At 41.4% G+C, this 25,884-nt stretch overlaps 1 protein-coding gene across 1 annotated transcript in view; it reads left to right on the top strand.

Annotated features, from left to right (window-relative positions):
• Window positions 1-25,884, top strand: part of LOC117462450 (neural-cadherin-like) — a 575,403-nt gene that overhangs the window by 300,507 nt on the left and 249,012 nt on the right. Inside the window, 2 exon segments of the mRNA XM_034104697.2 lie at window positions 12,127-12,254; window positions 12,369-12,555. Of these exon segments, the coding sequence (XP_033960588.1) occupies window positions 12,127-12,254; window positions 12,369-12,555 (315 nt within the window).

The raw sequence follows: 25,884 nt of genomic DNA, 5'->3' as shown, positions 1-25,884 counted from the left end.
AGGAGTCAGAGTGGCGTAATGTTGTATCATCTCATCTGTCAACAAGTGGTAGACTTTTCTCTCAGACAAGTACTCTGTGTGGGATAGTAGCTACACATGTAACCAGAGTTATCACTATTAACGTTGTTGTTTTTTTAATCAAATAGCTTAGCCTCTTTTATGTTCAAGTACAGAGGTAGCATCCTCACAAGCTACATTTCCCAGGAATTGGTTTTGCTTGTTGTGTCCAGATGGCAATCCTAGATTTGCACAACTCTCAGGAGATGGGATAGGTTATGCATTGACTTGTAATCACAAATCAAGGGTTACAATCAAGAAACGACCCCTCCTGCACCCTGAATAAAAAAAGCTACGGATTGTTAAGGGACTCCACAGCACTATGACACGGACATCACATCCTCCGTTTCTCTTCGAAATGGAAAACGGACACACAACCTTGAGTTTAGCTAATGGAATATTGGCAGAGGGTAAGGCTGGAGAGGAATGTATCCTGAGGGAAAACACACTGTTGGTTATGCTACAGTGTACACTGTGCATTAGTGTAAGTCAGGGGGCTATCATCAGTAATACGACATATCTCCTAATGCTTTGGCAATATTGTATTTGTGAGACTCACGGAAAGAAAGATACCATCGTCCAATGAAAGAAGTGTGCGTTATTATATGAGGGGCCGTAATTCCGCAATAACCCTAACCCAACGCTGTAAATATTGACAAATAAATCCGCAAAATGGCACAAAGAAAAACTGGTAGTGGCCAGGCTGGGTGTATAATTTCCGGCCTGACTTATTGTCTCGGCCCGGCCCTGGCTGTACCTGTAAGCTCTGCCATCGGTCGTGAAGGGTCTGCTAACAAGCGACCAACCGAAAGGTTAATGTTGTTGCACTTCACAAAGGCACGTCGCCTCGCCACTCACCCAATGCTGCCAGTACTGACCATTTCTGGATGTCCAGGTGTCATTTCATCCTAAATGTGTGTCCTTGGGCAAGACACCTAATAATAATAATATATAATATTTTTACAGCGCCTTTCAGGAACCCAAGGTCGCTTTACAAGTCGGGGTAGGGGGGGGGGGGAGTAGAGGAAAAAAGGCAGACAGGTTAAGGGGGTGTGGGGGGGAAGTAGCAGAAAAATAAACCTATTAAACTAACTATACAGTGGGGAAAGCCTTGGTAAAAAGGTGCGTTTGAGGGCTTTTTTGAAAATGTCCAGGGTTGGGGCGCTGCGGATTTCGGGGGGAGAGAATTCCAGAGGGTGGGGGATGCCACATTGAAGGCTCTGTCACCAAAAGTCCGCAACCTGGTGCGGGGGGTGGAGAGGAGATCCTGTCCAGATGATCTTAGCTTCCGGGATGGAGTGTGGTAGCGGAGAAGGCCAGACAGGTATTGGGGGCTGAGGGCCACTGGAGGATTTGTAGTCAGAAGAAGGAGTTTATAGGTGATACGGTGCTTTGACTGGGAGCCAGTGGAGGTGGATCAGGGTGGGGGTGATGTGGCTGCCAGGGCTTGGTGTGAGTGAGCACCCTGGCAGCCGAGTTCTGCACATACTGGAGCCTGTCCGGGCTTTACTGGGAAACCCCGAACAGGACTCCGTTGCAGTAATCCAACCGGAGGAGACGAATGCATGAATGAGGGTCTCGGCCCACGGAATCAGAGAGTGATGGTCGTAGACGGGAGATGTTCCTGAGGTGATAGAAGGCAGACTTAGTGACGGAATTTGATGTGTGACTGAATGAGAGAGTGGAGTCAAGGATGACACCCAGGTTACGAACTTCGGGAGACGGGGAGATGGAACAGCCGTCAATGTGGAGGAGGAGATCCCCAACCTTCCGGAGCAGTGCTTTGGGGCCACAACCATGAGCTCAGTCTTCTACGGTTGAGTTTGAGTAGATTTGCTGTCATCCAGGTTTTTATGGCATGGAGACAGTTGACCAAAGGACTGTGGAGGGAGCTGGGCGGATGGTGAGGTGCTGAGATAAAGCTGAGTGTCGTCAGCGTAGCAGTGGAAATTGAGACCGAATTGACGTATGATCTGGCCAAGGGGAGCATGTAAATGGTGAAAAGTAGGGGACCAAGCACGAAGCCTTGGGGGACACCATGGTTGACTGGGGCCGAGGGGAGGATGAGCGCTGATGCTAACAAACTGAGACCTGGTGATAGATAGGACTGGAAACCATGACAGAGCTGTGCCGTGATGCCAAGGTTGTCAGAGAGGCATTTCAGGGGGACTGTATGAGAAACAGTGTCAAAAGCAGCAGGAGGTCGAGGAGGATGAGAATACTGATTTGTCAGCAGCGAGAAGGAGGTCATTAGTGATCTTGAGGAGGGTGGTCTCTGTGCTGTGATGTGCTCTGTAGGCTGACTGTAGGGGTTCGTAGAGCTCATGGTTGGACAGATGTTGACTTCACCTGAACTTGCTCCTGTGGGTATTGTCCACAGTATCTGACCATTGCATGTATGATGTATGATATATGTGTAATTGTGTATATGTAAAAAGCGCTTTGAGTCATTGAAAAAGCGCTATAATAAATGTAAGGAATTATTAATTATTATTAAATGATTGAGACACCGTATCATATTGAAAATGTACCTTTAATCCTCTTCTTTGTATCCAACAGACCATCAAAGCCACCTCCCTCTTGGGGATCCGAGGGTGACATATAACTTGGAGGACGGCATGGTCCCAGAGACCAACATGCCAGTTCGCTTCTACCTGACCCCCAACAGAGAGGACGGTTCGGCCTCCATCCTGGTTGCAGAGCCCCTGGACTATGAGACCACCAGACACTTCATGCTGCGAGTCCGGGCCCAGAACGTGGCTGCTGTTCCGCTGGCGGCCTTCCACCACGGTCTATATCAATGTCACAGGTGAGACTTTTTACATTGTAATTGCTCTATTACATTATTTCAATTATGTATTATTATCCCATCTTCCATTGAAATATCTCCTAACATCGTTGTGTTCCTGTGTAAGAGCTTTGCATTTTGTGGGTTCAAGATTTCACACACTGATATGTTTTTAAAATAATGCTTTTCCATTAAAACATAAAATATAGCACCATTGCTTAATAAGCACTGCCATTGAGAAATGTAGAATGAAATGTGAGATTAAAGGTTCACTCTGAGGCAAAATACTGCTGTAATCAAAAACAGTAGATGATATCCTCTCGTAAATGTTGAGTTTAGGTGAAAAAGAAGACAGTGTTATGAAGAAACACAAAGACACCCAGTTATTGTGGACATAGCAATTCTAGAGAAAGATAACTTTTTGTTAGGGAATAATGTTCTTGTGAAAGACAAAACGTGGTTGATTGTATACTGTAAGCTCTCCCCTCCTCTTCTTTTTTTTTTTAAAGCTAAGGGACCCCGAATCAGCGTTTCTCTAACAGGGCTGGGATATGAGGGATATGAGGGATGTCTAAAATGTATGATATGTTTAGTATTTTGAGCAAAACACATCATCGAAATGTTTTTATATATTTTTTATATATCTGAGACCCCATAAGATATGCCTAAAAATAGCATAATAAGAGACCTTTATTACTCAGCCCATGGTAACGATATGCCTAAATTGCCGTCATCACTGCTAAATATGGTGGTATTCGCTATTCCCTGACTTTGCTCCTCAAAATAACTCCGCCTACCCTACAGTACATGCCCCAGACTCCCATGCATGTAATCCTCTTGCAGCGTGTACGCATTCACTCACGCACACCACACAAGCAGGCATACCCTATTCCGTTAATTCGGTCTTAATCCAGTGAGAAATAATGTATTCACACCCTCGCCCTTCTCTTGCCTCTCTGTCTCTCGTCTAACTTCCCTTCTCCTCTTTTCATTGGCTCCTCCTCTCGCTCATCCGTCTTAATAAGAAAGCTCTCCGACTCCTCCAGAGCATTGCAGAGGAAGGAGGGAGGTCTGTAATGGATTTAAGTTCTCATTTTAATTCATAGATTAAGACATTTGCTCAGAAGAAATGGAAGGGAGAACTGGCACATGGAGCAGCATTAGAGCTATTGTATTGCTCTATTTCCTTTCTATTAAGTGTTTGGCCCAACATCAACTTTGTTGGAATATGGCTTCTGCTTTTTCAGGCAACTTTAAAGTTCACATGTTGTCGTCTCGATGGTACAGTAATTGGAACGATCAGTTGTATCCCTCCGCATAATGTAACAGCCAATTGTTGTTCAGGGAAAATAAAAAGCACATTTTGTGTCATTATTAATCGCCCAATGCCTGTTTTACCCTTTTTCCCAATTAAATGCGTTCTGTCTTAGTTCTGTGCTGGGGCTACTTTGGTTCACAGTTCGTTCAACTTTCCTTTTTTTGCACTTTTATTGTCATTAAACAGTACAGGTACTATGTAACACAGTACAGGTACTATGTAACACAGTACAGGTACTATGTAAGTTAACACAGTACAGGTACTATGTAACACAGTACAGGTACTATGTAAGTTAACACAGTACAGGTACTATGTAACACAGTACAGGTACTATGTAACACAGTACAGGTACTGTGTAAGTTAACACAGTACAGGTACTATGTAACACAGTACAGGTACTATGTAAGTTAACACAGTACAGGTACTATGTAACACAGTACAGGTACTATGTAACACAGTACAGGTACTATGTAACACAGTACAGGTACTATGTAACACAGTACAGGTACTATGTAACACAGTACAGGTTCTATGTAACACAGTACAGGTACTATGTAACACAGTACAGGTACTATGTAACACAGTACAGGTACTATGTAACACAGTACAGGTACTATGTAAGTTAACACAGTACAGGTACTATGTAACACAGTACAGGTACTATGTAAGTTAACACAGTACAGGTACTATGTAACACAGTACAGGTACTATGTAACACAGTACAGGTACTGTGTAAGTTAACACAGTACAGGTACTATGTAACACAGTACAGGTACTATGTAAGTTAACACAGTACAGGTACTATGTAACACAGTACAGGTACTATGTAACACAGTACAGGTACTATGTAACACAGTACAGGTACTATGTAACACAGTACAGGTTATATGTAACACAGTACAGGTTATATGTAACACAGTACATGTACTATGTAACACAGTACATGTACTATGTAACACAGTACAGGTACTATGTAACACAGTACAGGTACTATGTAACACAGTACAGGTACTATGTAACACAGTACAGGTTCTATGTAACACAGTACAGGTTCTATGTAACACAGTACAGGTTCTATGTAACACAGTACAGGTTATATGTAACACAGTACATGTACTATGTAACACAGTACATGTACTATGTAACACAGTACAGGTACTATGTAACACAGTACAGGTACTATGTAACACAGTACAGGTACTATGTAACACAGTACAGGTTCTATGTAACACAGTACAGGTACTATGTAACACAGTACAGGTTCTATGTAACACAGTACATGTACTATGTAACACAGTACAGGTTCTATGTAACACAGTACAGGTACTATGTAACACAGTACAGGTACTATGTAACACAGTACAGGTACTATGTAACACAGTACAGGTTATATGTAACACAGTACAGGTACTATGTAAGTTAACACAGTACAGGTACTATGTAACACAGTACAGGTACTATGTAACACAGTACAGGTACTATGTAACACAGTACAGGTTATATGTAACACAGTACAGGTTATATGTAACACAGTACAGGTACTATGTAACACAGTACAGGTTCTATGTAACACAGTACAGGTACTATGTAACACAGTACAGGTTATATGTAACACAGTACAGGTACTATGTAACACAGTACAGGTTATATGTAACACAGTACAGGTACTATGTAACACAGTACAGGTTCTATGTAACACAGTACAGGTTCTATGTAACACAGTACAGGTTATATGTAACACAGTACAGGTTCTATGTAACACAGTACAGGTACTATGTAACACAGTACAGGTTCTATGTAACACAGTACAGGTACTATGTAACACAGTACAGGTTCTATGTAACACAGTACAGGTACTATGTAACACAGTACAGGTACTATGTAACACAGTACAGGTTCTATGTAACGCAGTACAGGTTCTATGTAACGCAGTACAGGTACTATGTAACGCAGTACAGGTACTATGTAACGCAGTACAGGTTCTATGTAACGCACTACAGGTACTATGTAACGCAGTACAGGTTCTATGTAACACAGTACAGGTTCTATGTAACACAGTACAGGTTATATGTAACGCAGTACAGGTACTATGTAACGCAGTACAGGTACTATGTAACGCAGTACAGGTTCTATGTAACGCACTACAGGTTCTATGTAACACAGTACAGGTTATATGTAACACAGTACAGGTACTATGTAACACAGTACAGGTTATATGTAACACAGTACAGGTTATATGTAACACAGTACAGGTTATATGTAACACAGTACAGGTACTATGTAACACAGTACAGGTTATATGTAACACAGTACAGGTTATATGTAACACAGTACAGGTTCTATGTAACACAGTACAGGTTCTATGTAACACAGTACAGGTTATATGTAACACAGTACAGGTTCTATGTAACACAGTACAGGTACTATGTAACACAGTACAGGTACTATGTAACACAGTACAGGTTCTATGTAACGCAGTACAGGTACTATGTAACGCAGTACAGGTTCTATGTAACGCAGTACAGGTTCTATGTAACGCAGTACAGGTACTATGTAACGCAGTACAGGTACTATGTAACGCAGTACAGGTTCTATGTAACGCACTACAGGTACTATGTAACGCAGTACAGGTTCTATGTAACACAGTACAGGTACTATGTAACACAGTACAGGTTATATGTAACACAGTACAGGTTATATGTAACACAGTACAGGTTATATGTAACGCAGTACAGGTTCTATGTAACGCAGTACAGGTTCTATGTAACACAGTACAGGTACTATGTAACACAGTACAGGTTATATGTAACACAGTACAGGTTATATGTAACACAGTACAGGTTATATGTAACGCAGTACAGGTACTATGTAACGCAGTACAGGTACTATGTAACACAGTACAGGTACTATGTAACGCACTACAGGTACTATGTAACGCAGTACAGGTACTATGTAACACAGTACAGGTACTATGTAACGCAGTACAGGTACTATGTAACGCAGTACAGGTACTATGTAACACAGTACAGGTACTATGTAACACAGTACAGGTTCTATGTAACGCAGTACAGGTACTATGTAACGCAGTACAGGTTCTATGTAACGCAGTACAGGTTCTATGTAACGCAGTACAGGTTATATGTAACGCACTACAGGTACTATGTAACGCAGTACAGGTACTATGTAACACAGTACAGGTACTATGTAACGCACTACAGGTACTATGTAACGCAGTACAGGTACTATGTAACACAGTACAGGTACTATGTAACGCAGTACAGGTACTATGTAACGCAGTACAGGTACTATGTAACGCAGTACAGGTACTATGTAACGCAGTACAGGTTCTATGTAACACAGTACAGGTTCTATGTAACACAGTACAGGTTCTATGTAACACAGTACAGGTACTATGTAACGCACTACAGGTACTATGTAACGCAGTACAGGTTATATGTAACACAGTACAGGTTATATGTAACACAGTACAGGTACTATGTAACACAGTACAGGTTCTATGTAACACAGTACAGGTACTATGTAACACAGTACAGGTACTATGTAACACAGTACAGGTACTATGTAACACAGTACAGGTTCTATGTAACATAGTACAGGTTCTATGTAACGCACTACAGGTACTATGTAACGCAGTACAGGTACTATGTAACACAGTACAGGTACTATGTAACACAGTACAGGTACTATATAACACAGTACAGGTACTATGTAACACAGTACAGGTACTATGTAACACAGTACAGGTACTATATAACACAGTACAGGTACTATGTAACACAGTACAGGTACTATGTAACACAGTACAGGTACTATATAACACAGTACAGGTAATATGTAACACAGTACAGGTACTATGTAATGAAATGGTTTACTGCATTTGACCCATCCTAGTGTTAGGAGCAGTTGTAAATCACCGCCTGAGAGGAGCCACCTCATGCCACCCTTTACGTCACAGCTTTTTCCAAGACAAAGCAACAACACTAACAACATACTTTTCCTTAAAATAACAACAATACAATAAGAACTCCTGGGGGGTATACTACGAAGCAGGATTTTTGCTTAGCAGCTAAATTCAAGGAAACTCCGGCTTTCCGGTCCTACGAAGCTGGTTCTCTTTTTAGCAGGCTAGATCTCCATGGTAACTTATGCTTAGCGGCTAACCTGGTCGGGACCAGGTTAGGTTGCAGGCTAAGAGCTCAACTCAGTGAAAGCACCGCCTGCTGACCAATCAGAGCTCAGTGTGCGGAGTTTAAAGCGATCAAGTCATATTACAGGAGAAAGGAAATACAGAAAAACTGCCGTCGCAGGAAAGACGGCCGGCAAAAATCACCGACTGTGTGAACGTTAACATGAATAGAATATCACCTCCATCTTCAGAGCAATCTGACTATTATAACATTAGCGTTAAGAAAGCTTACTTAAATATCTGCCACGACATCAGTACCCGGATCAGAGTACATTAAGTACAGTCCGCGGCATATCACTTCATAATGTATCATATATCTCCTTATCTGAGTCAGCTGAGCCGTATCTGGCCGTGCAACACTCACAGTGTCACATACTGTATGCAGAAGTATTATTTTAAGCAACACATAAGTTGACGAAACACTCGAGACAAATGTAATTAAAGTCAGATCGTGTCTTAGACGGGGCAGTGATATCATAAACCTGTTAATGTATGCATTCAAACACTTGTTCTGTTCCCAGCTGTATTCACCTTGCAGCTGCAGCTCTGTGGCTTTTATCCTGGATAAAGTGTTTAAGTCCTGGATGTTTAAAGTTTAACTTCTTCATATGTCTAATATTATAGTTGACTTTTCATTCAGGAAGTATGACGCTGCGCTGTCAGTACGCTTCTCCATGTTTGTGATTGGTCGAATGCTCCAAATACCACCCCTTTCATGTGAACGCGCACCTAACTAGATAGGAAACGGCTGGCTTGAGCGAACGAGTTGATAGCCAGCGTCGTAGTACAGTTTAGCGAGAGCGCGTATGTTTTGGATTAGGCCAACCGGCTAACTCAAACATATCCAGGTTAGGTTGAACCAGGTTCGTAGTACAGGCCCCTGGAGTGGTACATTGGTGTTTTATACTATTTCATAATGGCAGAAGCCACTTTAAATTCATTGTCTGACAGTCTCACCAGTAACGTCCCATGATGCATTTCCCCATACATGTATGGGTTTTTCAGTTTGTATTGACATTGTATGGCAACATAGCACTGTAAATAAAGGATTGCAAAAGTCAATAAACAACATTTCTTGTATTACAGGGATAATGTAAGACTAGCCATTGAATACATTCTGTATAATCAATAACAATCAGCAAAACAACTCAAAGGAATTTGTGTTATTGTATTGTAGAATGCCATAACAAATGATATGCAGTTCCCTTTCAACCTAGCATATATGTGGGATATAAATGATTCACCATACATGCAGTACAGTAGGTTCTTTTTGCTACCACAATGATAACAAACAGGTTGTCATTAATAGTAACGTAAATAATAAATGTTGTGTTACTTTTATGGCTAATCTTATATACGTGTGAGTGATCATGTTCTCCGCACTTTGACATCTCGGTTCTGGGAACAGGGTATCCCAACAGGGCTTGGAAAATCAAAAGTCAATAGGTCAGTTTTCAGAGATACTTTTTAATAAGTGGATTTACAAAAATTAGCCACCATGGTGCTAATACTGATCGTTTATTTGTATTTGTTTTACACTTCCCACAATAGGCAGGTCTTAACAGATTGGATATTGATTTCACTCTATCAACGGCTCCAGGCTTAGAATCTCCAAATCAAACACAGTCCTGGATGCTGATTGGTAATATCATAGAGAACCCTAAAGCTACCAATATTCACCAACAATAAGAACCTTTATTTTTCTTTAAATGTATTTATTGTCTACGTAGTCAACTTTAAGAAGGCTTAAGAAAAGGAAATTAAAATAATTTAAAAGGAAATGTAACCAGAACATAATTGACTTAAGTAAGACTAGAAACATCTCCGCATTATGTGGAGGTGTCAAGTACCGATGAAACAAAGATTGATCCAGTAAATTATGTTTGAGATCAAAAGATTCTGAAAAACGTTTAGAAACCAAAACACAAAGATCTAATGTTGTACCTGAACTTGGAGAAGATTACATATAACCTGAGGGGCTCCTCAAAACTATTTGAATCTGTCTGGGGCTCTATGATAGCCTACATAGCTGAACTTAAGACACTACATTAAGGAGAAAGAGGGGGAACTACGAATGTATGTTTTTTTTTTTTTTTTTTTCTTGTGTCTCTTTTTATATTAATTTTGTATTTATTTTTTTTTATTTATTTGTTCTGTCTTTGTATACATGTATGTATGTAGGTAGGTATGTGTATGTATGTGCATGTGTACATGTGGGTATACATATGAGTATATGGGTACAAGTATTACTGTTACTATTCTTTATTCCCTTATCTATACATTTTCTTTTAAAATTATCTTCTATATTACTTTACTTTTACCTATACAGGTATCTATCTTATTTATTTAGTCAGTTATTTATTTTACTAGCTAGGACCGGGAGGGAGGGAAAGGGGAAAAATAAATAAAAATATTGACTGTATAAATGTAAACTCATTGTGCCTGACTCAATAAAAAAAAAAATAAGAAAAGAAACCAAAACACTGCTCAGCGGTTTGCAATACTGGAGTTGTTAATTCACAACTCTGGAAAAGTATTACGAAGGCAAGGTTACCTTTTAGTTTACAATCTAAGTGAGCTAAAGAAGAACATATATTCAAACAATAGTTATAAAGGGCAACATGTGAATAAAACAAGCTAAAATCCAATAAAAGGACAATGTAACGTAAGGTCATATAAATAAATAATATTAGGACATGTGTTTTTCTCTGCAGTTCTAAATTAATATTCACATGAAGGATGTTTTGTTGGTATTGAAGCCAAAACCATAGAAGTTCAATTTCCTTTTGATTTAAGCAGGAACTTCTAAAAGTGTTCAGTGAAGACTCTTGTTACATAACACAGGGTCAACAGATCATAAATGTGGGAGAGATCCCAAGCTTGATGGGCTTTAAATGTAATTAACAGGAAAGTCAATTGGATTTGCAATGGAAAGTGCTAAATTGCAATGGAAGTCAATGCCGTACAGCGAGAGAAAAAGGCTCTTTGCAATTGATTTTACCCAGAAACTCGTCCAAAGGCCGACGTGCATTGTGCGGCAAGTGAGTGTTGTATTCACAAAGGCAATAACAGTCGGCAAAAGACACTTATTGAACTGAAATAACCCTTAAAAGATATGCACAAGCTGTCAAATGTGGCTAAACAGTTTAGTTTAGTTTATTTATTTATAGTGTCGTGGACAGTCCCCATCGATGAACTGTCACAAAAACAGTAAATGGTGCAGCTTTAGCCGACATGGCTAATTTCCAGCTGTTGTCCCCGGCCAGATGGTAATAGACACCATTACAATTACAATATATCAACAGCATTAGTTATAAGAAAATATATAAAATAAAAGAAAGACAAGTAGATACCAGTGTGAGGATAAAAGAGAACAATAAACAACACACGTTACTATATACAGTACATGTCACATATAGCACATCACAATCACATAACAGAAACGAGTAAATATAATGCAGGGCACTAGAAAACAATACATGTCATTGATTGTCTCTTGCGATCTTTGAGATATAACAACATCCCTACTGAGCATATTATTTCTAACGTATTTACTTACCTAAACCATTGGTTGCTAGGATGCTGCTTGGTTGGCGGTTATCACCTGGTGCTTCAGGCCACCTACCAAAAAACCCTATGAATCATTCATGATGTTTCCATCAAATTCACAAGACGTACAACACAACTAATTGATTGGTATAGTGTTTGTTGTGTTCATAAACGCACTCTTTTCTTCTCTCCTCTTTGCTTCTCTAGATGTAAATGACAACGTCCCATTTTTCACTTCCTCCATCTACGAGGCTTCGGTCACTGAAGGGGCGGAATCAGGAACCTTGGTTTTCCAGGTCTCAGCCGCTGACCTCGACTTGGGTCTCAATGGCAAGGTAAAAACACAAAAACACTCGTACGGTCTTTAGAGTTGTAATGTTGCTTTTTCATTCAGTAACCTGTTAGTATATTTAATTGTGTCTTCCTCATTCCCCCCACCCTTCCCACAGATCTCCTATTCCCTGCTGGAGGACCGCAGTGGAGACCACCAGTACTTCCGTATTGACCCTGAGCTGGGATTCATCTACTCTCAGACTGTGTTTGACCGCGAGACCAAAAGCTCCTACCTGTTGGAGGTTCAGTCTGTGGACGGCTGGGAGTCAGCTCGGCCTGGCAAACATGGACAACCCAACTCTGGTAAGTTAGGCTCACACTGCACTAGGGCTGTCCCGGATAAACATTTTCGGGCTCCGGATATTCGGTAGTAATCAGCAGCGAATATTCGGCGCGCGCCCGCAGAGGCACAAGCTCTTACGTTGATATTGGAGATTTCATTGCGGCTGCCAAATTGGTTGTGTTTTCTCTGGTGTTCTTGCAGTTCGTCCAGTTAGAGTTAGGAACAGCAATTGTAAAAATCACAGAGTATCAAGGTAAAGCCATTACTGTCCTATAGCAATGTAGTTATTGACTAGAAACAGTACACAGAAGGGAACATGTGGATTTAACTTGGTGAAAACAAAGGAAACATGCAATATTTCCATGACTCTCAAAAATATGTGACCATGTCTTACTAAAAGAAAAGCCACTTCTATAGTACACCACGTCTGCGGACACTTAAACATCAAACCCATGTTTGATGTGTTGAATATCTTAAAAAGCAGCCCGGATTTTCACCTGATCCTGGCCTGATGGACCTGGCTTTCAACTGGCATTCTGCTTCCTTCCAAATGTGTGAGATGATGTTGAGTCAAGATCTTTTTCACACCAAAAATGAAATAGAACTTGTTATGTCCATGGAATGGACCTTCGACAAACTCTTGCTACAAAGTTGGAAAATGGTCTTGAATATCTTTGGGGACAGAGCCTTCTCATGCGGCTTTCACACCAGCGCTTTTCCCTTTCTAGCTCCGAGCTAGAGCTTTTCTGGTTCAACTCCGGTTTCCCTTTAATGCTCCTGCTCTGTTCACACCGCCCAGAGCCCGACTGGTGCTGCCGCTGCTGCGTCATGACGTCACCGTGTACATCGCTGATTTGCTGAAGTGAATGTGTGTCAGTCTGAATTAACGCTGTTTGGCATCACAACGCTGTTATGAAAGTTTCTCTGGTATAAAATGGGTGATGTTAGCATAGCAACCAAAGCTAAACTGACTACTTGCTATTGCTATCCTATTGTGGCATACACCGTTTTCTACAGGCACATTTTACCAGCGTATTTTTGTTATGATTCTACTTGTGATAGTCGGACACGACAACCTGTGCAGCCCATGTATTGATTCCATCCGATAGCTGCTATAATACAAAACAAATCGTCTGCCTCTCTCCACAATGATCGATAACAGTGAACGGATGGTCAAAGTGTGTTAGTGTTGCCTGACTTTATAAAGTGTGTTTATAAGCACTACTGCTTGTAGGGAGGCATGACAATATACCCATGTTCAGGGGAGGTGGGTTTAGTTTCCTGCACGCCTCGACGTAAGAGAGACGTAAGCGACGCCACCTCTTAGCTCCGAAGATCTTGCCTCTAGACCGACAATTTTTTGGAGCTGGAAGTGAACCGGATTCCGGAGCTAAGAGGCGGTGCCGCTGCGGTGTCAACAGGAAAAACCGGCACTTTTCAGGCTCTAGCTCCGAGCCGGAGCTGAAAACACGTTGGTGTGAAAGGGGCATCAGTGGCCTCCAAGGCTCTGGAATTCCCTCCCCCAAGATCTCCGTGACTCTGAGTCCCTCACAGTCTTTCAGTCCCGCCTCAAAACACATCTTTTCAACTCTGTCTACCCATCAGCCCCCCCCTCTCTCAATCAACTTCCTCTTGACTGCCTTTTTATTTATTTTTTATTTTACTATACTTACTTGTTTGCCTGTCCTTATTTGTCTATCCTCCCTCATACTGTAAAGCGTCTTTGAGTTGTGAAAAGCGCTATATAAATAAAATGCATTATTATTGTTATTATTATTGTATGCTGTAGCACCATTTTCATCCTACACCAAACAATTGCCACTGTGCTTTAAGGCATGTAGTGTTCTTCTGACCTAATAAAACCAACCAGATTATTTGATTTAGTGAAGAATGATTCTATCAATCTAGACTAGACATTTGAAGTGCTACAGAGGAGAGTCAAAAAGTCTGTGTCCGATCCCAAAAAGACCAAAACCCAAGTTAATGTAAATAAATAAGATCAAAGCGTGTTATTCAAATATCCTTCTCCTCTGTGATTGTTCATGATGCATGTAATCCAAGTAAGATGCTAAAATACATTCAGGTTATTATTGTCATTTCTGAAGTGTTTCTGTATTACTTTATTGTGTTCTCATTTTCTTCGATTGAAATCTACCATGCTGTAACCTAAACAATTTCCACCAACAGAGGCAATAATGAAGTATTGATCTCTGTTGCTGATTGGAACAGCATGGCTTATCCGCATATTATTTCATCTTCAAAGTCTACTTGTTGTCATGGTGATGGATGACAAATAGAACTCTATTAAAGTTAGATGTGCAGTTATGTTGCATCTAGCATAATAACATAACATTGACTGATTGTTTTCTGGAATCATAATTACGATTGCTCGATGCCAAGGTGGAAGCAGTGTTCTGTTCTTCCAGCGCTTAGGTTTTTCACCTCTTTTCACACACACCTGCACACACACAGTCACAGAACACAGAGAAGGTTGGTTCAAAATGCAACAGACAGTTTTTGTCAACTGCATGCAGTTTGCTTTTCGAACTGGGACACGAAAAACAGCGCAGAAGTAACGGGCAGAAACCATCTTTTTTACGCAGCGGTCCAGACATAGACATCAAACGGCGACACATATTCAGTTGCCAGTTACTTTGTCATTAGGGCAGGGATATCTAGATACTTTCCAAGGTTTGACATAATGAATTGTGCTACTTTTAAAGCAAGGAGCGATGTTTTCAAATCTAATCAAAAAGCTCCTCAAAAACGCAAGCAGTTCCTACCGTTGGCTTTTCAAACTGACAAGACAAGAGATGCTGTCTGTTAACATGTAATCTCTTTGCGCCTATACTACAGGATATACGGTAGTCTAGGTTGCTCTCTTGAGGCTGTGTAACGCATGCGCAGTGAGTCTGTGTGAGACCTGGAGCATGAGGTCCACTGTTCGTTAATGGCTCTGTATTGGTGTTATGTACGTTGATGGAATAAATCAAGTTAACAGAAGATAAACGTCGTGTTTATTTGTAGTAGACTAACATTGGTAGCAGAGGATGGTTAGCAGAAGATGGCTACTGCTAACTACAAAGTTCCACCGAAGTTCGACGAATCCCGACCATACGAGTGTTGGAAAAATGAAATCGCCATTTGGCAGCTGGTTACTGAACTTGATAAGAAGAAACAAGCCCTCGCCGTTGTCCTGGGGCTGGAAGGAAGGGCAAGGGACATCGCCATGGAAATACCCGCTGTGGATTTGAACAACGACAATGGTATGGACACACTGCTAGCAAAACTAGATGGCATGTTTCTCAAAGAAGAGAGAGACCGCGCATACGATGCTTACTCTTTTTTTGACTGTATCAAAAAGGAGAGCTCCGTGTCCATGGCGGACTATGTGATTGACTTTGAACAGCGATACAACCGAATGAAAAAGTACGACATGACTCTTCCTGACGCCGTGCTAGCTTTTAAACTTTTGGACACGGCTTGTCTAGACGAGAAAAATAGACAAATGGCGCTGACTGCGTGTACAGATTTAACGTTTGCTGCAATGAAGTCCACGCTGAAGAGGATCTTTGGGGGGAGAGTGCAAGGCGGCACATCAAACGGAATACATGTTAACGATGAAGCGTTATTCACAGAGCAACGCTCACAAGGAAGATTCAGACGTCCAACAACGCAGCAGTTTGGACAAGTTGGACAACAAAGGCAACCGTCACAGGGTACCAACCCACTGGATAGGTTCGGTAAGAGATCAAAATGTGCTATATGTCAGAGCACGTTCCATTGGGCTAAAGACTGTCCTCACAAGAGTAGCGAACAAGTAAAGCTAACTGAAGATGGAACAAAGGTAGAGGAATGTGACATTACACTGTTTACTAAAGCCTCACTGTCTGAATCAGAGGTATTCCTAACGGAGTCTTTAGGGACGGCTATCATTGACACTGCATGTACCCGCACAGTGTGTGGAGAAAAATGGTTGGACAGCTTTGTCGCTGATCTCAGTCAAAGTCAAGTGAACCAGATTGTGAAAAGTGAAACTCCAAGCTCCAGACCATTCCGTTTTGGAAATGGAAATATAGTGCATTCCTCCAGAATACTGCACCTGCCTGCCAAAATAGGACAGACAAAATGTCGAGTGGAAACTGAAGTAGTCAAAGCTGATATCCCACTACTTCTGAGTAAGACTTCACTGAAAAGGGCAGGAACCATCTTGGACATGGAGAATGATAGAGCTGTGATGTTTAAAACAGAATATCCCTCTTGAACTCACCAGTTCAGGACACTACTGTATAGATATCAGAGACAAGGACACAGGATTGAATCAAATTGAAATGAAAGATGAGGTCCTTACAGTCACAGAAGACAGCCAGAATGAAGATGAGGTCCTTACAGTCACAGAAAATATGACCTCAAATGAGAAACACAAAGCTCTCCTGAAACTACACAAACAGTTTGGTCACGCCTCCGCAGAAAGACTACAGCGACTCCTCCGCAGTTCGGGAAATAAAGACAAAGATTGTGACACTATTTTACAACAAATAGTACAGGAATGTGACATATGCCAGAGATACAGCAAGACCAAGCCGAAGCCTGCTGTGGGCTTGCCTCTGGCTTCAGAGTACAATGAAACGGTGGCAGTGGACCTGCACGAGTTGGAACCAAGTTTATGGTACCTCCACATCATTGACCAATTTACACGTTTCAGCGCTGGAAGCATTGTGAAAACAAAGAACTCCTCTGTGATGGTGAACTCTTTCCTTCATACATGGATCAGTGTCCACGGCCCACCACGGAGAATTTACAGTGACAATGGAGGAGAATTCAACAATGCAGAGTTCCGTGACATGGCAGAGAACTTTAACATTGAGACAAAAACCACGGCTGGATACAGCCCCTGGAGCAATGGGCTACTGGAGAGACACAATCAGACCCTCACCAACATCATCCAGAAGGTCAGACGGGAAAATGGATGTGACTGGCAAACAGCCCTAGACTGGGCTCTCATGGCTAAGAACAGTATGCTCAATGTGCACGGCTACAGTCCTCATCAACTGGTGTTTGGCCAGAACCCCAACCTTCCTTCTGTACTGGTTGATAAACCACCTGCGCTAGAAGGTACCACTATGAGTGCTAGAGTAGGAGAGCACATTTCAGCCTTGCATGCCTCTAGAAAAGCATTTACTGAAGCAGAGTGCTCAGAAAGGATAAGACGAGCACTACGTAAGCAGCTCAGACCCACAGATGAGAAATATGAGATGGGTGACAAGGTGTATTACAAACGAGCTGAATGCACTGAGTGGAAAGGACCAGGGATAGTTATTGGTCAGGATGGGGCTGTTGTTTTTGTGAGGCATGGTGGTTGTCTAGTGAGAGTGCATCACTCTAGGCTTTCCAAGGTGAACACAAAGGTTAATGAAGAGCAAATGGTACAAAATGATGCTGACACAGAAGCAGGAAGTGAGCAAGGTATAAACAATGCAACTGGTAGTTTAGACAGTGAGCAAAATACAGAGAATGAACAACAATTCGGTGACAGGGAAGCCAATACAAGTGAAGCGATCGATCCTCCAAATACTTTGAGTAGCGTAACACAAACTGAAATGGCGCATAGGCCTAATGCCCATAATAATCCTGCCCCTTCTGCAGGTGTGAGTTTAAAAACAGGACAGACTGTAACATATATGAACAGAGGTGACAATACTCTACTTAAAGCAAGAGTCTTAGGGAGATCAGGCAAGGCTACGGGGAAATATAAAACCTGGTATAACATGCAACATCTAGAGAATGATGGTAGTGATGGGCAAAAGGAATCAATTGATATCTCACAGGTTGATAATCTCAACATTGAAACAGAAGACAGAGAAGCTGATGTACTTGTAACCAAAGACATCTCATTTGATGCAGCTAAACAGGAAGAAATAAAGAACTGGCACAATAATAATGTATATGAGGAAGTTGAAGATGCAGGGCAGAAATGCATTTCCACCAGATGTGTTTGTAGTCTTAAGGACACTCCCAAGGGTATAGTGCCTAAAGCCCGACTGGTTGCCAGAGGTTTTGAAGAGCTGAATATTCAAGATTTACCGAAAGATTCCCCGACATGTGCCACAGATTCCCTTAGACTTATGTTATCAGTGATATGTCAAAACCAGTGGGAAGTCCATTCTATGGACATCAAATCTGCATTCTTGCAAGGTATGGAGCTATCCAGGGATATTTATATCCGCCCCCCTCTAGAGGCAGGATGTCAACATGTTGTATGGAAACTAAAGAAATGTGTATATGGTCTTGCAGATGCATCACTATATTGGTACAACAAAGTGAAGGAAATCATGCTGAGTACTGGTGGTAGAGTGTCACAGGTGGATCCGGCAGTCTTTTACTGGTTGGATGAGCAATGTAAGGTCACTGGGGTGCTTGCGTGTCATGTAGATGATTTTCTTTGGGCAGGCTCATCAAACTTTTCATCCAATGTGATCCCCCAACTGCAGTCTGCATTCAAGGTTGGGCGTGAGGAGCATGAAAAGTTCTCCTATGTAGGAATGGATTTGGTAACTGTTAACGGTGAAGTTCAGGTACATCAACAAAGTTACATCGAGAACCTGGAGCCTATTCCCATACAAGCAAGTCGGGCCACACAGAGAAATGAACCCCTCAACGAAACTGAGAGAGAGCAGTTACGATCAGCTAAACAGACAAGACCTGATGTAATGTTTGATTCATGTTGTTTGGCTTCTAATATAAAAGGGGCAACAGTACAGTCTGTTCATGATGCTAATAAGATCATCCGTAAACTAAAGTCTGAAAAGGTGACACTTAGATTTCAACATCTGGGAAACAGTGATGCTTTGAACTTGATAGTTTTCAGTGATGCTTCATTTGGAAACCTCCCAGACGGAGGCACACAGGGAGGTACTTTTATAACACTTATGGGAGAAAGAGGGAAGTTTTCCCCCCTCTGTTGGCATTCAAAGAAAATCAGACGAGTGGTTCGCAGTACCCTTGCAGGGGAAACTCTTGCCATGTCAGATGGGGTAGACAATGCAATTTTTCTAGCCACACTATTTTCTGAGCTCACTCCTGGAAATGCTGGACTGAATGCACCCCCTGTACTCTGTGTGACTGATAACCACTCTCTGTTCGATGCGCTCAAGTCCACAAAACAAGTCACAGAGAAGAGACTCAGGTTGGAAATCAGTAGCATTAAGGAGCTCATACAGAGCAAGAGGATCAAGCAGGTGCGTTGGTCAGACACAAAATCTCAGCTCGCTGACTGTCTCACAAAAAAAGGAGCTTCGGCTCTTGTGCTCTTAAAAGCACTCAGTGAAGGACAATGGGATCTGGGTTAAAGTGTCTGTTGAAATGGAACATTGAAAACACCTTTGTTTATGTATTTGTTTCTTAAATGTTTCCCTAATTTATGTTGACTACTCAGGGAATTTAAACATTTTTGTTTTAAGTCACTGTATGATTGTTTTATGATTCATGCAATGTAAAGTTATTTTTGTTTAGTTTATTTCTTTAAAAAGATAGAATGAGATTGTTAACATGTAATCTCTTTGCGCCTATACTACAGGATATACGGTAGTCTAGGTTGCTCTCTTGAGGCTGTGTAACGCATGTGCAGTGAGTCTGTGTGAGACCTGGAGCATGAGGTCCACTGTTCGTTAATGGCTCTGTATTGGTGTTATGTACGTTGATGGAATAAATCAAGTTAACAGAAGATAAACGTCGTGTTTATTTGTAGTAGACTAACACTGTCTAACTGTTTTTCAAATGTAACAGTTTGAAAACAGTTTGAAAAGCAAGCAAACTGTCTGATTGTCTTTCGTTTTCCGCTGTCGTGTGATAGCAACATGGAGGATTTTAACATTAATTTTAATATATTTGGAGAGCACAGTAATTTGGAGGAATGGTTAGTGGCTGATGAGTCCCCAGTGAAGAAAAGTAAAAGACAAGAGGGACAAGAAAACAGCGGAGAAGTAACGGGCAGAAACCCTCCTTTGTACGCAGCGGTCCAGACATAGACGTCAAACATCGACACATATTCAGTGTGCAGTTACTTTGGCATTAGGGCAGGGATATCTAGATACTTTCCAAGGTTTGACATCATGAATTGTGCTACTTTTAAAGCAAGCAGCGATGTTTTCAAATCTGTAATCAGAAAGCTCCTCAAAAACGCTATCTAAGCAGTTCCTGCCGTTGCTACGTTAGTTCAAACGGTAACAACGGACCATTTTTCTTAGCGGATGCATGTCAATTTAAATCAATACAACTATTTTTTAAATCAATAAAATCAATTTCTAAATCCATAAAAGCATTTCAATTAATATTGGGAGTCATAAGGTTACTTTGTTGAGAATGTGGCCATGTAATAAGCGGGATACTGTGCAGCGACTTGGTCATTATGGGGAAAAGAACACCGACAGGCTGATCAGGAGCCCGACGCGAAGCGGAGGGATCTAGATCGGCATGAAGGTGTTCTTTTCCCCATAATGACCGCGTCGCTGCACATTATCCCTTACGTAAGGCTTGGTCCAGGCAAGGCAAGGGAAAACAACAGAATTTCTGCTGAACACAAACAAGAATCCAGCAAAAATAACAAGCAGAACTAACAAGGAGATGACTTCCCAGTGTACAGAAGATCAGGTGGTTGCAGGGCCAATGTGAACTAAAAATGCCTGGACAAACAATAAAAATAGGCGGGAAAACACACTGAGACAGGAAATAAAAAGACACAGGGGGAGAACACTTGTCAAATGAATCCAGAAAACTAGGATCATGACACACAATGAGCACTGTCTGATCAAGGCCATGTTTTCTTGGATCGAATGGCTAAAACCCTTAATGTTAAACAGACCATAACAACAGGTAGGGTCCTAGGGTTCAGGTGGAACCAACAATACTTTAGGACTATAGGGAGTCAATCAGGGTCTGATTTGCACCTGTCTGAGAATTTGGTATAGTTATATAGTATATATCAGTTTTAAGAGCTACATGGGAATATGTGGACTAACATTCATCAATAAGCTAACCTAGGTTAGCCACCAAGTTGCTAATACTGATCAATAACAAGGTTTTTCTAAACGTAATTGGACATGGATTTAACCAAAAATACTGCAGCTGCTCTTAAGATCCTTATTCACTTAGAATAGAGGAAGAACAGTCATTTATTCCCTATCACCGATAAGATGTTTTTATTCATTCCAATTTGGGAAATGTTTACGTTGCAGCAGCATGAGTCAAAACAAACCGCAGTCATTAACTTAAGACATTGCACTTGAAGCAATTCCTTTAATGTATGTTACCAATGTAAATGGAAAAATACTCAACCTTAATCAAATGAATGTAAACAAGCATGTCAGCCACCCAGACTGTTATATTCTCTAGTTATTTGAGATGTAATGTGTAGTGGCACTTCAAAGAAGAGTTCACCGGTTATTGAACCAAACGCTGTCATGGGAAAATGTAAACAAACGATTGCAGGAAGGATTTAGATGAAGTTAATATTAGAGCGTTAATCCAGTTTTTATTATGCTGTTATACTGACTGAAAAAGAGGGCAAGTTCGGAAAAAAAGACAGCTGCTCTGTAGACTTCATTTAAGGCTCCGAATCTTTATTCAAGGCAGCAATAATCTCTGTTTTCTTCTTGCCGTCTCTTCCCCACATCTGCTCATCTCTCCCTGCTGAATGACCAAAAGCCATCTTTCTCTTTCCGTCTGTCTCCGCCTCTTCTTCAGTCTCTCCATTTCCCTCTCATTTGCTGCCAGATGAAATGCAGACATGCTCCAACGGTAGAATAGAGACGCGCGGAGAAGTGAACAGATGTTGAGACAGATGGGTGGATGCAGAGAGAGGTGTTGAATAAACACCAAGACAGACCAAGATCTATTTTTAATAAATATGATCATAGATTATTAACAGATCCCCTCTCTAGGTTTAGCTCACTGTGACATTTGTGGGAGTGTAAACAGAAGTTAAATATTAAGCAGAGCGGAGACTAAGGGACCGCCGTTAAGCTTTGGGAGTTTTTTATTTTTATTTTCTGTGTTGTGAATATTAGATGAGGTGGCACAAAGAAGGCTGGATGACAGGCAAATTAACAGATAGTTAACACGAAACCACACAGCATCACAAGTAAATATAACGGCAATTTCTGTCGATTAAAGTGGGAAGTATACTAGTGTGAATGTTACTCAGAAATCTGTTAAGCCTGTGGTGGAAACACATCCGCAACACATCTGGAGGAGCTGTTAAAACCTAACTTTCTTCTTAAAGTGGGCTCAAACACACAAAAGAAAACAAATTATAAGTAAGGTTTGCAAAATAACGTATTGTTTTGCATTTAAAAAAGGCGTAATACCAAACTACCCCTCCGTCACTGATGAAATTGAGATTTATTTTCTTCCAAACATCATTAATAATTCATTTTCAAACGATAACATTGATATAAATCTGATCTATTGCCAGACGTTCCTCAAATCAAAGAGGATGTTCAGCTTCCTTTCACAACATCCCATCCTGCTCTCAAAGAAGTATTCTCAATGTCAGAAATACTTTTGTGTATTAAATGGTTGCAGTCTGTAAATCTATCTACTAACCCCTGCGGCGTTGTTAGCGATCGCGGCCATTATATATATAGTCAATGGGTGCTATTCCACCAGACCCGCTGCGCCGCGGCTCGAAGCGTCCCAGAAGCTCCTCGCCGCAAGGAATTTCTAAAATATAGGATGAATCCTATTTTTGACGCGGCGCAGGCAGGAAGTGGAACGTTCATCCAACAACTGCGAGGCTGCACACACGACGCTCCGCTTCCACAACGTTTTGAAACGCGCCTGGTGGGTTATGATGCAGGAGGAGGTCGCAGCGCGGCGCAGCGCAGACGCTTCCGGTGGGATCAGGGGGTAACTTGCTCCCATGCATGCGCCGGTTTATTATACTAAGTTCTAACTGTAGGGAACTTCACTGAAATAAAAACTGTCAGAGGATGGTATCGTATCACTTTCAGTTCCCTCTTCTAGAAAAACGTTGTTGTAGTTAGATGCTTAAAATAATGTCTGTGGTAACACTGACTTAAAGATATGGCACGTCTACAATGTGTCAGTAAAGACGCACTGGTGAATGTCTGAATGTGTCTTTAATACGGCGGTTGCTAACAAGCAGCTGAATTAACTACTACATTCACCGCATTTAGCTTAGCGATGGTGATGTGAAGTACTAAGAATCATATCCCTATTATGCACTCTAAGAATCAAATGGGTTATCTCATGAGTAGTTTTATATGGAAATAGTTACTATATATTAATATATTTTAATTTGGATATAGTATTTATGTTACCATTTGCACAATAATGATCAATTGCATTAGTACAAAGATCCATCTTTCAGTTGTGTGTACAGTATTACAGAATAGTTTTTTAACAGATATAAATAATGCCGTTTTTTTATCATGTGATCTGTGAAGAGCTTCCAAGTGGTTTTATGTTTGTAGTGAACATAATTAAGACAGTAATTATTCTGAACACCTTTTTTAATTCACAACACATCACATTACTCAAAAGCTCCACGGTGCAAACTCTCAGGTGGCATCTAAAAGAAATACTGTACTAGAACAAAAAGGTGGAAGGCGTGATAATGACTTTGTTTCGTATTAAACCTTGAACAACTGCACTAATCAAGTCGCATCACAGCAGGCGGCAGGATGTCTCGAGCGGTCACGAAATAACCTTGATAAACACACTGTTACCAAGCCCTTCTGATGTTCACAAGCTAATGTGCGGGGTGTGGTTAGGTGTGTGAGTTCTAGTGGTTGAAGTGTCAAAGCATATGAACAGGTACACTGAAAAAATTGTTATGTTGGATTTACTTAATTTTATTTAGGTAAGTGGTTGCACGAAACAAATTTATCTAAATCCAGATATATATTTTTTAAGTTCACTGTACTTATTAGTTTTGAGTAATTTCAATTTATTCGTACTGATAATTTTCAGCTCAACTATTTTGAGTAATTGCATCTTATTCATACTGATAATTTTCAGCTCAACTATTTTGAGTAGAATTTACTCACTAAACCCATGTTAAGTGTACTAAAATGGATTATGTAATGTAACCTTTTTTCTTTTTGTACATTCAGATCAATTCTATAGTTTAATTCCTACATAAAAAAATTAAGTTGAATTTAATCAAACATTTTTACTACGTTAACTTTCAATATATTAAAATAAAACAAACATCATATTTGATACATACTCTTACTTTATTATCTTGTACAAAATGACGTAACATGAAGCATGTGTCTTAAACATCTTCTGATTCGATAAAAACAACATGCAACTATCATGGCACCTCGTGTGTGTGTGTGTGTGTGTGTGTGTGTGTGTGTGTGTGTGTGTGTGTGTGTGTGTGTGTGTGTGTGTGTGTGTGTGTGTGTGTGTGTGTGTGTGTGTGTGTGTGTGTGTGTGTGTGTGTGTGTGTGTGTGTGTGTGTGTGTGTGTGTGTGTGTGTGCGCGTGCGTGTCAGGCTGCCAGGTGTCCACAATCCAATCACCTCTGCTATAAGACTCAAGCCCTGACTCCGCCATATCGTAGACTCTGTAACCACAGTCAGTCTCTAGCTTTGGAAAGTCTTCGATTGCGATTCCCTGTTTGACCTGTTTTCTCCTGTGCCGGCAGCTTCAAGCCAGCCTGACACCAATCTCCTGTTTCCAGACCACCGCCAACATTGGACCCTGTCCCGCTCCTCCTGGCTCTTCTTCCTGGTCAGACCTCCGTTCCCCTCTCCCTTGGACTCCGTCTATCTTCCCTGGCCCAGACCCCCCTGCCCAGTATTATTCAATAAACGTTATTATTGTGCTTGAAACTCTTTCCTCCAGTCTCTGCTCTGCTCCTGGGTTCCCTGCTAGCCTTAACAGTACAATCTCGCCACTGTTAAGGCTAGCAGGGAACCCAGGAGCAGAGCAGAGACTGGAGGAAAGAGTTTCAAGCACAATAATAACGTTTATTGAATAATACTGGGCTGTAGGCAGGGGAGGGGGTACTGGGCCAGGGACGCTAGACGGAGTCCAAGGGAGAGGGGAACGGAGGTCTGACCAGGTTGGGGAGCGCCTGGAGAAGAGCCAGGAGGAACGGGACAGGGTCCAACGTTGGAGGTGGTCTGGAGACAGGAGATTGGAGTCAGGCTGGCTTGAAGCTGCCGGCACAGGAGAAAACAGGTCAAACAGGGAATCGCAATCGAAGACTTTCCAAAGCTAGAGACTGACTGTGGTTACAGAGTCTACGATATGGCGAAGTGGAGGAGTCAGGGCTTGAGTCTCATAGCAGAGGTGATTGGATTGTGGACACACACACAC

Source organism: Pseudochaenichthys georgianus, chromosome 3 (genome assembly GCF_902827115.2).
Source record: "Pseudochaenichthys georgianus chromosome 3, fPseGeo1.2, whole genome shotgun sequence".
NCBI classification, from domain to species: domain Eukaryota; kingdom Metazoa; phylum Chordata; class Actinopteri; order Perciformes; family Channichthyidae; genus Pseudochaenichthys; species Pseudochaenichthys georgianus.
This window is presented reverse-complemented; position numbering and strand designations above follow the sequence as displayed.